This window comes from Trifolium pratense, linkage group LG4 (genome assembly GCF_020283565.1).
Source record: "Trifolium pratense cultivar HEN17-A07 linkage group LG4, ARS_RC_1.1, whole genome shotgun sequence".
NCBI classification, from domain to species: Eukaryota; Viridiplantae; Streptophyta; class Magnoliopsida; order Fabales; family Fabaceae; genus Trifolium; species Trifolium pratense.
The window spans coordinates 30065170-30077071 of NC_060062.1; the positions used below are offsets into that span (position 1 = coordinate 30065170).

Here is an 11902-nt window from a genome sequence, read left to right on the forward strand (position 1 = left end):
TAATATTAGATATTTGTTAGCTTACTTATTACGCTATTAACCAACCAGGGTACTAAATACTAGATTAGATATCTTGTGTAAAAAAAGATATGATATCTTTTTACCAGCAACAAATACCCTATATATAGTAATAGTACAGTGGAAAGATAAGAAAAAACAAAAACAAAAACAAAAAAAGTGCCGTTGAAGCTGCTACACTGTTCCTTTTCGCGCTCCCGCGTCACTGAGTGAGTCTCCGATTCACATCTGCCGAGTCACCACTCACTTCGTTGTTGACAACGATGATCAACGCGTTTCCTCCTAGGGTTTTGGAATCTCTCGATTCCATGGATCCCTTTCTACATTTCCTATCGGAGGAGGCTGATGAATGTGTCAATTACACTCCTCCTAGGGTTTTGGAATCTCTCGATTCCATGGATCCCTTTCTACATTTCCTATCGGACGAGGCTGCTGATGAATGTGTCAATTACAATCCTCCTAGGGTTTTGGAATCTCTCGATTCCATGGATGCATTCGGTAATTCCTCTGCAAGTTTTCAATCGCACGAGTTTCTCGGTAAGACATTGCTTCAAATTTCAATTCATAGTGAATGTTAAACAAACCAAAAACCCTAGTGACTAGTTGTTAATAAAATTTCAATTATGTTATGGTTTCCATTAAAAAAATTCATTCTTTTTAAACTAACTGACTTTAACTTTATATGTAGACAAGTTCGACGTAAACGATTTTGATGGGGTGGTTGATTTGGAGACCCATGTGGCCACTTTGGAAAATCGCCAACATCAGGTAGATTATGTTCCTTTAGGGTTTTAATCCAGTTTATTGTAACCTCTATTTGTGAGTTTACATTCTAAGAAAGGGATTTACTTGCAGGACTAATCTATGTTCAATTCTTTTTGCAGACTGAATTAGCTTACTTTAATTTAGAGCCTGATGAATGTGCCAATTACAGTACTCCGCCAAGTTATGTGTCTGATATCGCAGCAGATGCAACTTGTTTACATAGACCGACAACCTACTACCCCGAGTAAGTACAAATTATTAGTTCTTGATGCAAAAGCATTGGCTTTGTTGATATTATTCTCTGCTTTGTACTTTCTGATTTTGTTTGCCATTGCATGGCATATGTCGTCTATAGTTCATTCTGAATGTTTGGCTTCAGATTTTAACAGATATTTCATTGGCTAATTGTTGGAAATGTGTGTTTGAGTCCGTCAGTCCCTTTTGATATTATTTCACATTTCCAACATACATTACTGTTAGTAAAATGCAGTGACTATTTTATCATTCTGTGTACAATTTTATGCATAAATCCCTAATACTTTTGGTCTTTTAAAATTTCTTTCATCATGGTTAGAATGGATGTGAAACCACTTAATATCTTTTGCATAACTTTATGGTTCTACTGATTCTTTTGGATTAGTCATAATTTTTTTTTCAAGACAAATGTGTTCAAAAGGATTCTTTTGCCGTATGGTGACTAATTCTTATATTTAATATCTGAAACAGTTTTCAGGAGCCTTTTGTCTATCCAAAAGGAGATCCAGACGCTGTTTGCTTGACTAAGACAGATGTTGAACTATTAAATCCAGCTACATACATCAATGATACTATAATCGACTTTTATATTCTGTAAGTTTGTATATACATGTTTTCCTTTTGAAAGTTACATTTTTTACCTGTATTTTTGCTCAATTTTGTTCATTGCTTTGTTAAGAATGTCTTTTTAATAACATTTTCAGTTTTGTTCTGTCTTCTTTCTTTGCATTCAGTTCTTATATTGTTATGTTGAACCTCGGAACATTCATATTTTGCATTCATAACCATATGCAATTCACTTATAATAAAGAAAATGATAAAAAGGACTTTCTATATTAAGGAAAATGTTAAACATGTTGCAAATATAAGCAAAACATCAATCTTGATTCTGACATACAATGTGAAAAACCGGTCTAACTGGTTCAAAAATCTCAAATTTTGGCAGATATCTAAAGAACAAGATGCAAAAGCAGAAAAAGCCTAGTTTCCACTTTTTCAACAGTTTTTTCTATCCAAAGCTGGCTGGTGACCGAAAATCAGCGTTTCGAAGCGTTCGTAAATGGACAAGAAAAGTAAATTTGTTTGAAAAAGATTATATTTTCATACCTGTGAACTTCAAGTAAGTAACTATCAAACTTTTACTTCTCTGTATTGTTTGTAACTTTGTATTTGTATTGATGTTCTGATTGGAATTCAATTTTGCCAATGTTGGCAGATATCACTGGAGCTTAATAGTAATTTGTCATCCTGCACTACAAGAAAACACATTTTTCGCAACGAAAAAAGTCGTTGGGAAATGTCAAAAGTTGTTGCAAAAGAGCTTTACCCCAACAACCAAAAAGTCGCTGCTGGATGTTGCGATAAGTTCCGTTACAAAAAGTTTTGCAGCGAAATTTAATATTGTTGCCGTTTATTGGTTTTTTGCAACAATATTATTTGTTGCCATTTTTTAAAATTTTGTTGGGATAAGTTAACTTTTCCAACAAAAATTGTTGTTATATCTAACTTATCTTAACGACTAAAGTTGTTGCGATAACATTTTTTTCAACAATTTGTAATCTTTGTTATTATATTTTTTTTTCTTTTGCCCATAATAAAAGTTGTAGTCATAGAGTTTATTTATAAGTTGTAGCCATATAGTTTGACATTTAAATATAAATTATTTTCGTAACGAAAAAAAATGAACACAATATAAATAAATTTAATTAACATAAATAAATAAATATCATAAATTTGGTTTACATAAGAGTTATGTTTGTTTCCCTTCAAAGAAAATGAGGAAAAATGTAAAATAAGATTACAACATATATTAATTAAATCTCCTAACTTTATCTTGACCCTCTCTTCGTAAAGTAGTTGAAGCTTCCATGATTTCCCTGCAATTTTTAGCCAAATTTTTTTTTACAAGTTTAGTATGTCAATGAATAATGTATAAAAGTAAATATATTAAAAAAAAAAGGTCAGCTACCAAAAACAATTAAATTATTAAATAACATAATTATAGAACTCAACTTATGCACTTATTAATACAAATTAAGAGTAATATAAAAAATGTACCCAAAAAAAAGAGTAAAATAAGAAAATAAGAATACCTTTGTGCCCATATGTTACCAGTACTTTCAACTCTATGATCATGGTATGCTGCATTGTTCCTAACACTAGAAAATTGTCCAGCCTATATAAATGTTCAAATCAAAACACAAAGATCAATGAAAGATTAAAAATACTAAACTAATTAACTTGTAAAAAAATATTGATTTATTAACTTGTAAAAAAATATTGATTTATTATTATTTTTTACTATTTAATCCATACTTACAGTAAAAGGATTCCTTCTAAAAAAAATATGTGCCAATTTTTCCTCAAGTTGCTTCTCCATGCGGTTATTCAAGCTGTCTTTGGGTCTCTTCGAATTGTGTTTCCATTTCTTGTCTTTTGCGACGCTCTTCTTGAAGTTGAGTTTCAACCTCTCTTTCAATTTCATTTTTATATCATGTCTCTTTTTACGTTCACTTGCTAACTCTTGATTTAAAGCTGAAGATTTTCCTCTTGTTGGTTTAATTCCAACTCCAAGACCGCGACAATACCCAATTCGCTTTCCCACAATTGATTGGAAAGCCTCATTAATAATTTGGTCTTCATCAACATCTTCATTAATGTCTTGCAATATATCAGAAGTTGCTTCTTGGACCTTCAACTATTAAAGGAAAGTAAATCAAAATTATAATTCATAATTGAAAATAAAAGTTCATTGAAACTATTAATAAATATAATAATTAAGTCATACATGAACTTGTTTGTCAAAAAAAAAAAAAGAAGTCATACATGAACTTCTCTAGCTCCATCTATCCATTCTCCACTATTCTTCATATGAGTCATTTGCCATAAATCTTGAAAATTAGGCTCTTTTCCAGTCTCAGGATTTCTCTAAAAATACAAACACAAAACATTATATTAATACATTATAATATAATAGAAAATTAGTAATAAATTGTCATCTTTTAATATATTATTACCGCATCATAGCTAATAGCTTGAAAAGATTTTCGTCCACATATATGATTGATGACTTGTTTTGCTTTGTTTGATTTGTTCCTTTCACTCATTGCCTAAGATAATACAAAAAAAAAAAAACTTTAATTTATATTGCATTATACATCTTAATTAGTAAATCTATAATATTTTAATTCCAAAATACCCTGTACTCAGGGCTTGAAAAACAATTTACCAAATATGCCCAATCATCTTCATCCACTTCATCAGGTTTGTTCTCTAAAGGTTGCTCATTTGTTTCAAATTTTTTATAGTGGCTATGAAGTCTTGCCCTATGATTTCGGTAGAGTCTTCTTGATGTTTCAAGTATAACATCACTATTATGCTCTCATTCATCAATGTCAAAAGTATCCTACATTTAATGACGGAAATAAAAATCATTATTAAATACTATTAACTCAAGAAACAAAAAACCATGTGTATGAAATTAAGATTACCAGAACTTTTGATACTATATTTTCTTTATCATCTTCAGAAATGTCTTTCCAATTCTCAACATTGAGAGGGGCACGCTTCTTAGTAATAGTGGAAATTCAGTAACAAAATCAGAAGCTCCTGGCCCAACGACTACCATTTTATCTTCCGGAATAAAAACATCTAATTTTCCTATAGCACTCTTCCTCTTTTTCTTTGCAACACCTAAACCTGCAGTTTTACCTCTTCCATTTTTTTTTTGGTACATTCTTTTTATTTATATCAAGAACATAAAAAGAAGTTAAGATAGACTCAAAGAAGCATGGTTAAAAAAAAGAAGGAAATTAACATAAAAAGAAGTCAAATTATTCTACCTTTTTGAAGTAAATCCATATTAGCACTTGGAAGGGTTTGGATGAATTGAATTTGATTGATGATTTGGATGCTCCATTATGAGATTCCCATGGTGTAAGCAAGTGGAGTTTGCAGAGCATATTTAGATTCATGACAGAATGTTTATAAATGAGTAGAGGTTTGAAATGGTTTCCTATATTGGTAGTTTCCAAAAAAAGTGCAGCATATATGATTAGTGGGAACATTTGATTTTTCATCTTAGAATGAAAATAAATTCAGCCGCTAAATTTTACAATTCATTTAGCGCCTAAAAAATTATACAGTGAGAAAACTGCAATGTAAGTTCATGGCTTCCAGCATTTTCTCACCACTAAGTGAGTCACTAAGCAAGAAAAAGTGATTTATAAATTAATACGGTGGATTAGTCTGATGCAAAAAAAAGGGTGGATTAATTACCTAATTGATAGGCATGAATTTTTTTTTGGTTTACACGATAGACATGAATTACTTACTTAGTGATAGGCATGAATTTTTTTTTTTTTATAAGCACTAATAGGCATGAATTGGTTACCTGATTGATATAATTTTTTTTTTTGTCTTCAATGTTTTTTTTTTGAACTTATTGTGGATAAATTAAATATTAAATACTGCAGCACGTATGTAATTTATTTATTTTTTTAATCCACAATATTATTTATGTGTAAACGTAATGAGCTATATGAAAAATCATATACATCCTCCATGGCACAAAACAAGTACTGATTTATTTATTTATTTTCCGTAAGAGGAAGTTCATTTCTTTTATTATTTTTTTAAGCACAAGCATTATTATTATTATTATTATTATTATTATTATTATTATTATTTCTTGGGTTTAATATAGTTTTATCCTGTAAAATTATCAAATTTTGTATTTAATTCCTATAAAAAAATGGAATATTGAATTACTAAGAGAACTGAGTTAAATTATAGCAAATTAGAGTTAAATTATTGAATTATTAGGAAGTTGTTTCTTTAAGTATTTAATTATTTTAAATTTAAATAAAATTACCACCCACTACCTAAAATTAAGGATGTGATTGTTGTTTTTAGCAACGATCTCGTTACAATATTGCTGCTAATGTATTATACTTCCCAACAACACTTAAATTGTTGCAAAAAAGTCGCAGCAAAAACTATAAATTCTTGTAGTGCTGGGGAAATGGTTAATATTAATGGTGAGTTTTTTGGCTTGTTCAATACATATTTTGGCTATATACGACAAATTCTTTCTTTTATACATATTTATTCTGAGATTGTATGCATATTTCAGAAACAGAGCCGGAAAAGTCACTTAGGCTACCCTGTATATTGCATATGGATTCTATCAAGGGATATCATAGTGGTCTGAAAGACCTTGTGCAAAGGTATTTTTTAGCATTTCGAAATTTGCTTCTCTTCTTTCTCTGATCAGTTTCATTTTTGTCAACTATTACTTTATTACTCCTTAAATTTGACCCAACATCTGAAATTGGCAGTTATTTGTGCGAAGAATGGAAAGAGAGGAAAAAGGATACATGTGGAGAAGACCTCTCATCAAGATTCTTGAATATGCGTTTTCTCTCAGTTGAGGTATTTACTTGCTTACATTTTCACAGCATGCTGAATTTATTTCTCACTTTGTCTCTGGCTTATTGTTAGTTGAGTTATCAAGGAAAACCTTTCTATTTTCTCCATTTGATGGTGTTTTTACTAATCTTTTTGACTGAATGTTCTTGACAGGTACCACAGCAGGAAAACTCATATGATTGTGGCCTCTTTTTACTTCATCATCTAGAGCTCTTCCTGGATGAAGCTCCATTTAATTTCAATCCATTGAGAATAACCAAGTTCTCCAACTTTGTAAGTGGTTTTCACGGTTGACTTTTTTCAAAAAAAATTAAACTTCATCTGAATCATTTTCATATTGCCGCCAATTTATGTATGGCATCAGTCCGACTATCCCAATTATTTTGTTCACCTTATAACATTTCAATTTGTAGTAAATACCTAGTGATTCATATGGTTGCATATTTGGATCTAACCTAAGATATTTTGAATTTTTGTAGCTCAATTCGAACTGGTTTCCACCTGCGGAGGCTTCTCTCAAGCGAACATTTATACGTAGGTTAATATATGAACTTATGGAAAACCATGGTTCACATGAAGGCTTTTCCCCGAACAATGGTGATGACTGCCTCTGCTCAGAATATAATGACAACAGGATTGGTGGTCAGTGTCCTTTAATCAACGGAGAGGCAACTTTCCATTCTGGCCAAGCAATAGAATTTGCTCCACCTTTCAATACTTCCAGTATGGTTCTTAAGGAGACCAGTGAGCATCTTCAAGTAGCAGATTTTTGGGAGGAGCATCTTCCAGTACTGGATTTTTGGGAGGAGCATCTTCCAGTACTGGATTTTTGGGAGGAGCATCTTCCTCCAGTACTGGATTTTTGGGAGGAGCAACCTGCAAAGAAGAGGCGGCTTATGCATTTTCCTTGTGGAAGTGATGGAATCTCGACTTCTTTTACCTTCATATAGGTTTTGCTTTTGCAACATGTAAATAGTGGCAAGTAGCAGATTTTACTTAGTTGTTGGGCAAAAACACATTGTTTTTGTGACTCCAACACACTCATTCTTCAAGCCTGATAAGATATATATAGCTCACAGAATGTACAAAAATAGATAATATAATTTGAGACTTCACATTGTTTCTCTATTTTTTATTATCTCTCTTTTCACTCTATTTTTTCTGCTGTAGATGTATTATAGCAACAAAGGATTCAATTTATGTTTCTCTAAATTGAAAAATTGATTTATCTAGAAACGAGTAGACTTAAACTTTTGTTTAGATAATTGAAGCTACTGCAGATTGCTAATTGATATGAGAGCTATTGAATCTAGCTTGATTTCTAAAATGCCAAATTGTGTTGAGAATATTAACTAAGGCAAACTGTTATGACTCTTACATTGAGGAGCCCAAGACTTTTTCACAAATCTTCCAAATATCAGTTAATTGTAAAAAATGGACACTATGAAAAATGATATTAGAAAACCAACTTCAAATATTTAAAGTATAAGGGCAGAGAAAAAATTGATGCTCAGTGGTTTCTTCATGACTAGAACAAAGAGTAGACCTAGAAGGAATAGGACAACCTCGATCCTTTACCTTATCATCAACGCGACAAATGCAACCTTTAGGGGGTGTATTGGATTAGGATTTCATAGAATTTTAAAAGACTTTTTTATGATAAAAAAATCTTGTGGTATTCAATCAAGACTTTTAGAAAAGTTAAATAAATCTTGTGGTATTCAATTAAGACAATTAAGATTTTTTTTTCAGGGCAACAAAATCTGTTGGTATTCAATTGAGATTTCTTACCACTTTTAAAATGTCTATTGGTATTCAAAAGTCTATGGGTTTTGATGGATTCTTCTTTGCAATGGATTTTGATGGACTTTTTAGTTGAAAATACACACAAAACACTCCTCCAACAATCTCACCCAAACCCATGAGACTTTTTATAATATTTCAAGACTTTTTTTTTCCTATCTACAGAATAGAACATTATCAATATTCTGATTTTCTTTTCACCATCAATTCCCGTTCAATCTCTTTCAAATTTCTTCATGGTGATTTCTTTTGAATGACAATGGACATGCATACAAGTGTACTCAATATTGTTTATATATATTATTGCCCATCGATTTTAATTTTTTCAATTCATTGTTGTTTTCTTTCTTATACATTATAAATCTATGATCGATTTTAATTTTTTCAATATATTGTTGTTTTTTTTTTTTCTTTCTTTCTTTCTTTCTTATATATTATGAATCTATGATCCATTCAAAAAAAAAAAATTTCCCTGTATCTCCGAATCAAAGGAAGAGATGTACTTGTTTTTTCACGTTAATTTTTTTTTTCATTCACTTCTTTTTCTTTTTCACCAAGAATGGAAAGTTTTTTTCAATATTAAAAATTCATAAAGTCAGTTGAAATCTTAAAAATCTGTATTATAAAATCCATTAAAGTCTTTTAAAATCCAAATTAGAAAATCCTGATTGTAAAAAAGTCTTTTAAAAAGTCTTAAAAATCTATACAATCCTATAAAATCTTTTAAAATCTTCAAGACTTTTTTTGTTAAATTTGTCCGTCAAAATCCTAATCCAATACACCCCCTTAATATCCCTGCCTTGTATAAAGCCTCTTTGCTCATTGGAAATAATAGAAGGCATGATTTGTGCAAGTCTATTGGCCAAGACCTTTGATATGATTTTGAATTTAAAATTGGTCATGGCAATAGGCCTATACTACTCAATATGTTCAGCAATGTGTTGTGGTTTTTATGAGACATTGTGTTCTGATTGAAGATATCATTTTAGTGGTGTTCTTAATTTTAGCCATCCTATGAAAAAAATTAGTTTTAAATTAATAGTTGTTTTTAAGAGAATTAATTTTGTCATTTGAAAAGGGTTAGTGGTGCAGTTTATTGTCTGTTTACCTTTTATTCATATGTAATTATCCTATATTTATTAATGTAAAGTTTTATCCTTAAAAACAAATCAATTTTATAAAATCATTTTTTGTTTATCATAAGAGATAATTCAACCATGTCCAGCAAATTAAAAATTATGAATTAGGAGGCAATAAAGCATACTAGTTAGAACATAGAATTTGACTCCTAGAAAAGGCAACATTGTCTTAAATAAGTTTCCCTATTGTCTGGTCTAAAATTAGTAATACAGAGTTTTTTGTCCTCAAGAGAATAGCCACTTTTTGTGGAAAGTGAGTGAATATCTCCCTATGAGATTCACTAGCTTAAATAAATTATTGATGTGTCTCTTCATGCTGCATGGACCACAGAAACACTAACTAGTGCTTCCACAACTTTCCTCTCTTTTGTCACTTAATGCTTTCACTTATGTTATATAGCACATGTTTGTTTTGAGAATAAAGAAAATCAGAACAGAAACTTTAGATGTTTTTTTCCGTGGAATTGTGGAAAAATTTGACATAAAATAAAATTCACAAGTAAAGAAAACGCGTGTGCTTTCTTGAGAAGAAAGTAACAAAACACCAAAATTGTAATGGATTGGTATGTTTCTTATGAAATGAGCTAAAATAAAATCAACATATATAATGCCTGATGGCAAAAAGGGTTGTTCATTTAAGAGAAAAGTTTCATAGGCTAATGATCCGTACTTATTTTTTTTTTATCATTGGAGCAACTATGATGTGGCAGAGCGAGTATCTAATGATCCGTACTTATTTTTTCGTGTGTCCTAAACACCTTTTTGTAAGAAGAAAAAACCGATACACCTTCCATTTATATGGTTATTACATACAATTGAAGGTCTTCGTTTCAGAAGAACCAGTGATGTGAACATGCCTTATAACTATAATGAAGGCTAATTGAAGGTTTGCATTCAAACTCAAACTCAGCATATATGGAAACATGTGATTGGGAAGTAATGCATGCGTGACCTTAAAACGTTGTTTTCCATTGAAATCGACAGACGTGAGACCTATTTGTAGTATGTGCTCATCCTTGGAAGGACCTTATCGACTCAATGATTTATTCTTTTGAAAATTTTGTACATGAATGTTTAATCAAGTTGGGATCCTCTTGATTTATTTTTTCATTTTCTATTTTCATTACTATAGTTTTACAAGAAGTTTTGCTAGTTGACAACTCTAATGAATTTTTCATTGAACCCGGGACGAAAAAATGGATAGCATTAATTTGAGAGAACAAACCTCCCGGTGCTTAGGATTTTGAATCAAACAAATCTCAAGAGCCTTTTCCCTAACCATTTGATTGTACTATTTAAACACACAAATATTTGAGAAAATGTTTTATAAGTGTTCATAATACGGAGTGTCTCAGAATTACAAATATATTTATAAGTGTCCTTTTATTAGTGATTTTGATTTTCAAATATGTTTTAAAGGTATAGTCAATTTAGTTTTTAAATGTATTTTTTATTTATCATTTTAGTTTATAAATTACTAACAAATGAAGCAGCATTAGAGAATAGAGATCATTTATTTTTTGACTAAAGAGATCATATATACTTTGATATATTTAAGAATTAGGTGACAACGTCATATAATAGTTTGTTTATTTATTAATTACTAATTACATACTAGTAATAATATATGCCAACTTTTTAAGAAAAGTTTAAGTTTAGTGGAATTTAGACAAAAAGATGAATTATAAGGTAAGAATTTATGTGTCAAAACAGAAAAGGTAAAAATTTAGACTCGAAGAAAATGATCACCAATTTAATTGTCGATTAAAAATTAGGTAAATGTTAACATGTGCACCTAAGACATATGTTAAGAATACAAATATAGAAATATTTTTTCGAAACATGTGTATTATATCTTTTAAACATTAAATTCATTTATAATATTAAATGCAAATTTCTAATTATAGAAACCTTAACATGTACCCTATATGCACATGTTAACGGCACCTTAAAAATTAAACGGACTAGATCAGTTGCATGATGTTGTAATAGTGTGTCAAATCCAATTTCCATAGAATAATTAACAAAGGACAAAAGGTCTTGTAGACTCAAAAGCTAGAAAGTGATTTTAGCATATTTGATTGAGTGTGAACGGCATATGTCCGAAGTCCGCTCAATCTCAACCACCGAGACAGACGAGACAAAGCACTAACTAACAGTAACGTAACAAATTGTATTTATTAGATTTGAACCTTTTTTTAATTAGGATGTGGTTGATGTTTGATTTAGATTTTTTTTAACTAACTGTTTGATTTAGATTTTTTTTAACTAACTGTTTGATTTAGATTTTAATAATCTTTTATATTATAAGCTTGTATACACGAACAAACTCTAAACCCTAATTTGTTTTTCTGTTTTCCCTCCATTTTATCTTGCAATTTTTATTAAAAAATAATACAATTTTGTCTTAACTAGGATTCGAACCCGCAAACCTTCAATGAAAGACAATAATTCCAACCACTATGGCAAGTATACCAATTGTGATTAAAATT

The 11902-nt window shown here is 30.2% G+C and overlaps 3 protein-coding genes across 3 annotated transcripts; 2 read left to right on the forward strand and 1 right to left on the reverse strand.

The window, feature by feature from the left end:
* Positions 1-116: 116 nt before the first annotated feature.
* LOC123922448 (ubiquitin-like-specific protease 1D) lies at positions 117-2492 on the forward strand. The gene is made up of 6 exons (XM_045975162.1): positions 117-555; positions 707-786; positions 903-1027; positions 1510-1632; positions 1985-2158; positions 2255-2492. The coding sequence occupies exons 1-6, from the start codon at positions 282-284 to the stop codon at positions 2490-2492; spliced, it is 1014 nt and encodes a 337-aa protein (XP_045831118.1). The 5' UTR covers positions 117-281.
* A 324-nt stretch (positions 2493-2816) lies between these two features.
* On the reverse strand, positions 2817-3961 carry LOC123881834. The gene is made up of 4 exons (XM_045930575.1): positions 3865-3961; positions 3359-3736; positions 3132-3214; positions 2817-2915 (listed from the first exon to the last, which is right to left on the reverse strand). The coding sequence occupies exons 1-4, from the start codon at positions 3916-3918 to the stop codon at positions 2849-2851; spliced, it is 582 nt and encodes a 193-aa protein (XP_045786531.1). The 5' UTR covers positions 3919-3961; the 3' UTR covers positions 2817-2848.
* A 2098-nt stretch (positions 3962-6059) lies between these two features.
* Positions 6060-7596, forward strand: LOC123881835 (probable ubiquitin-like-specific protease 2B). The gene is made up of 5 exons (XM_045930576.1): positions 6060-6077; positions 6173-6266; positions 6378-6471; positions 6622-6741; positions 6948-7596. Exons 1-5 carry the CDS (start codon positions 6062-6064, stop codon positions 7416-7418), a joined length of 795 nt encoding a protein of 264 aa, XP_045786532.1. The 5' UTR covers positions 6060-6061; the 3' UTR covers positions 7419-7596.
* The last annotated feature ends 4306 nt before the right edge of the window (positions 7597-11902 follow it).

Bases quoted from the DNA above. Each gene is read 5' to 3' on its own strand.
- LOC123922448 (XM_045975162.1), top strand. From the start codon at position 282: ATGATCAACGCGTTTCCTCCTAGGGTTTTGGAATCTCTCGATTCCATG. The intron at 556-706 runs GTAAGACATTGC...CTTTATATGTAG, and splicing joins TCAATCGCACGAGTTTCTCG to ACAAGTTCGACGTAAACGAT. The intron at 2,159-2,254 runs GTAAGTAACTAT...CAATGTTGGCAG, and splicing joins TTCATACCTGTGAACTTCAA to ATATCACTGGAGCTTAATAG.
- LOC123881834 (XM_045930575.1), bottom strand. From the start codon at position 3,918: ATGACTCATATGAAGAATAGTGGAGAATGGATAGATGGAGCTAGAGAA. The intron at 3,215-3,358 runs GTAAGTATGGAT...ACATTTATATAG, and splicing joins TTAGAAGGAATCCTTTTACT to GCTGGACAATTTTCTAGTGT. The intron at 2,916-3,131 runs GTATTCTTATTT...TAAAAATTGCAG, and splicing joins GGTAACATATGGGCACAAAG to GGAAATCATGGAAGCTTCAA.
- LOC123881835 (XM_045930576.1), top strand. The intron at 6,267-6,377 runs GTATTTTTTAGC...TGAAATTGGCAG, and splicing joins CTGAAAGACCTTGTGCAAAG to TTATTTGTGCGAAGAATGGA. The intron at 6,472-6,621 runs GTATTTACTTGC...TGTTCTTGACAG, and splicing joins TGCGTTTTCTCTCAGTTGAG to GTACCACAGCAGGAAAACTC.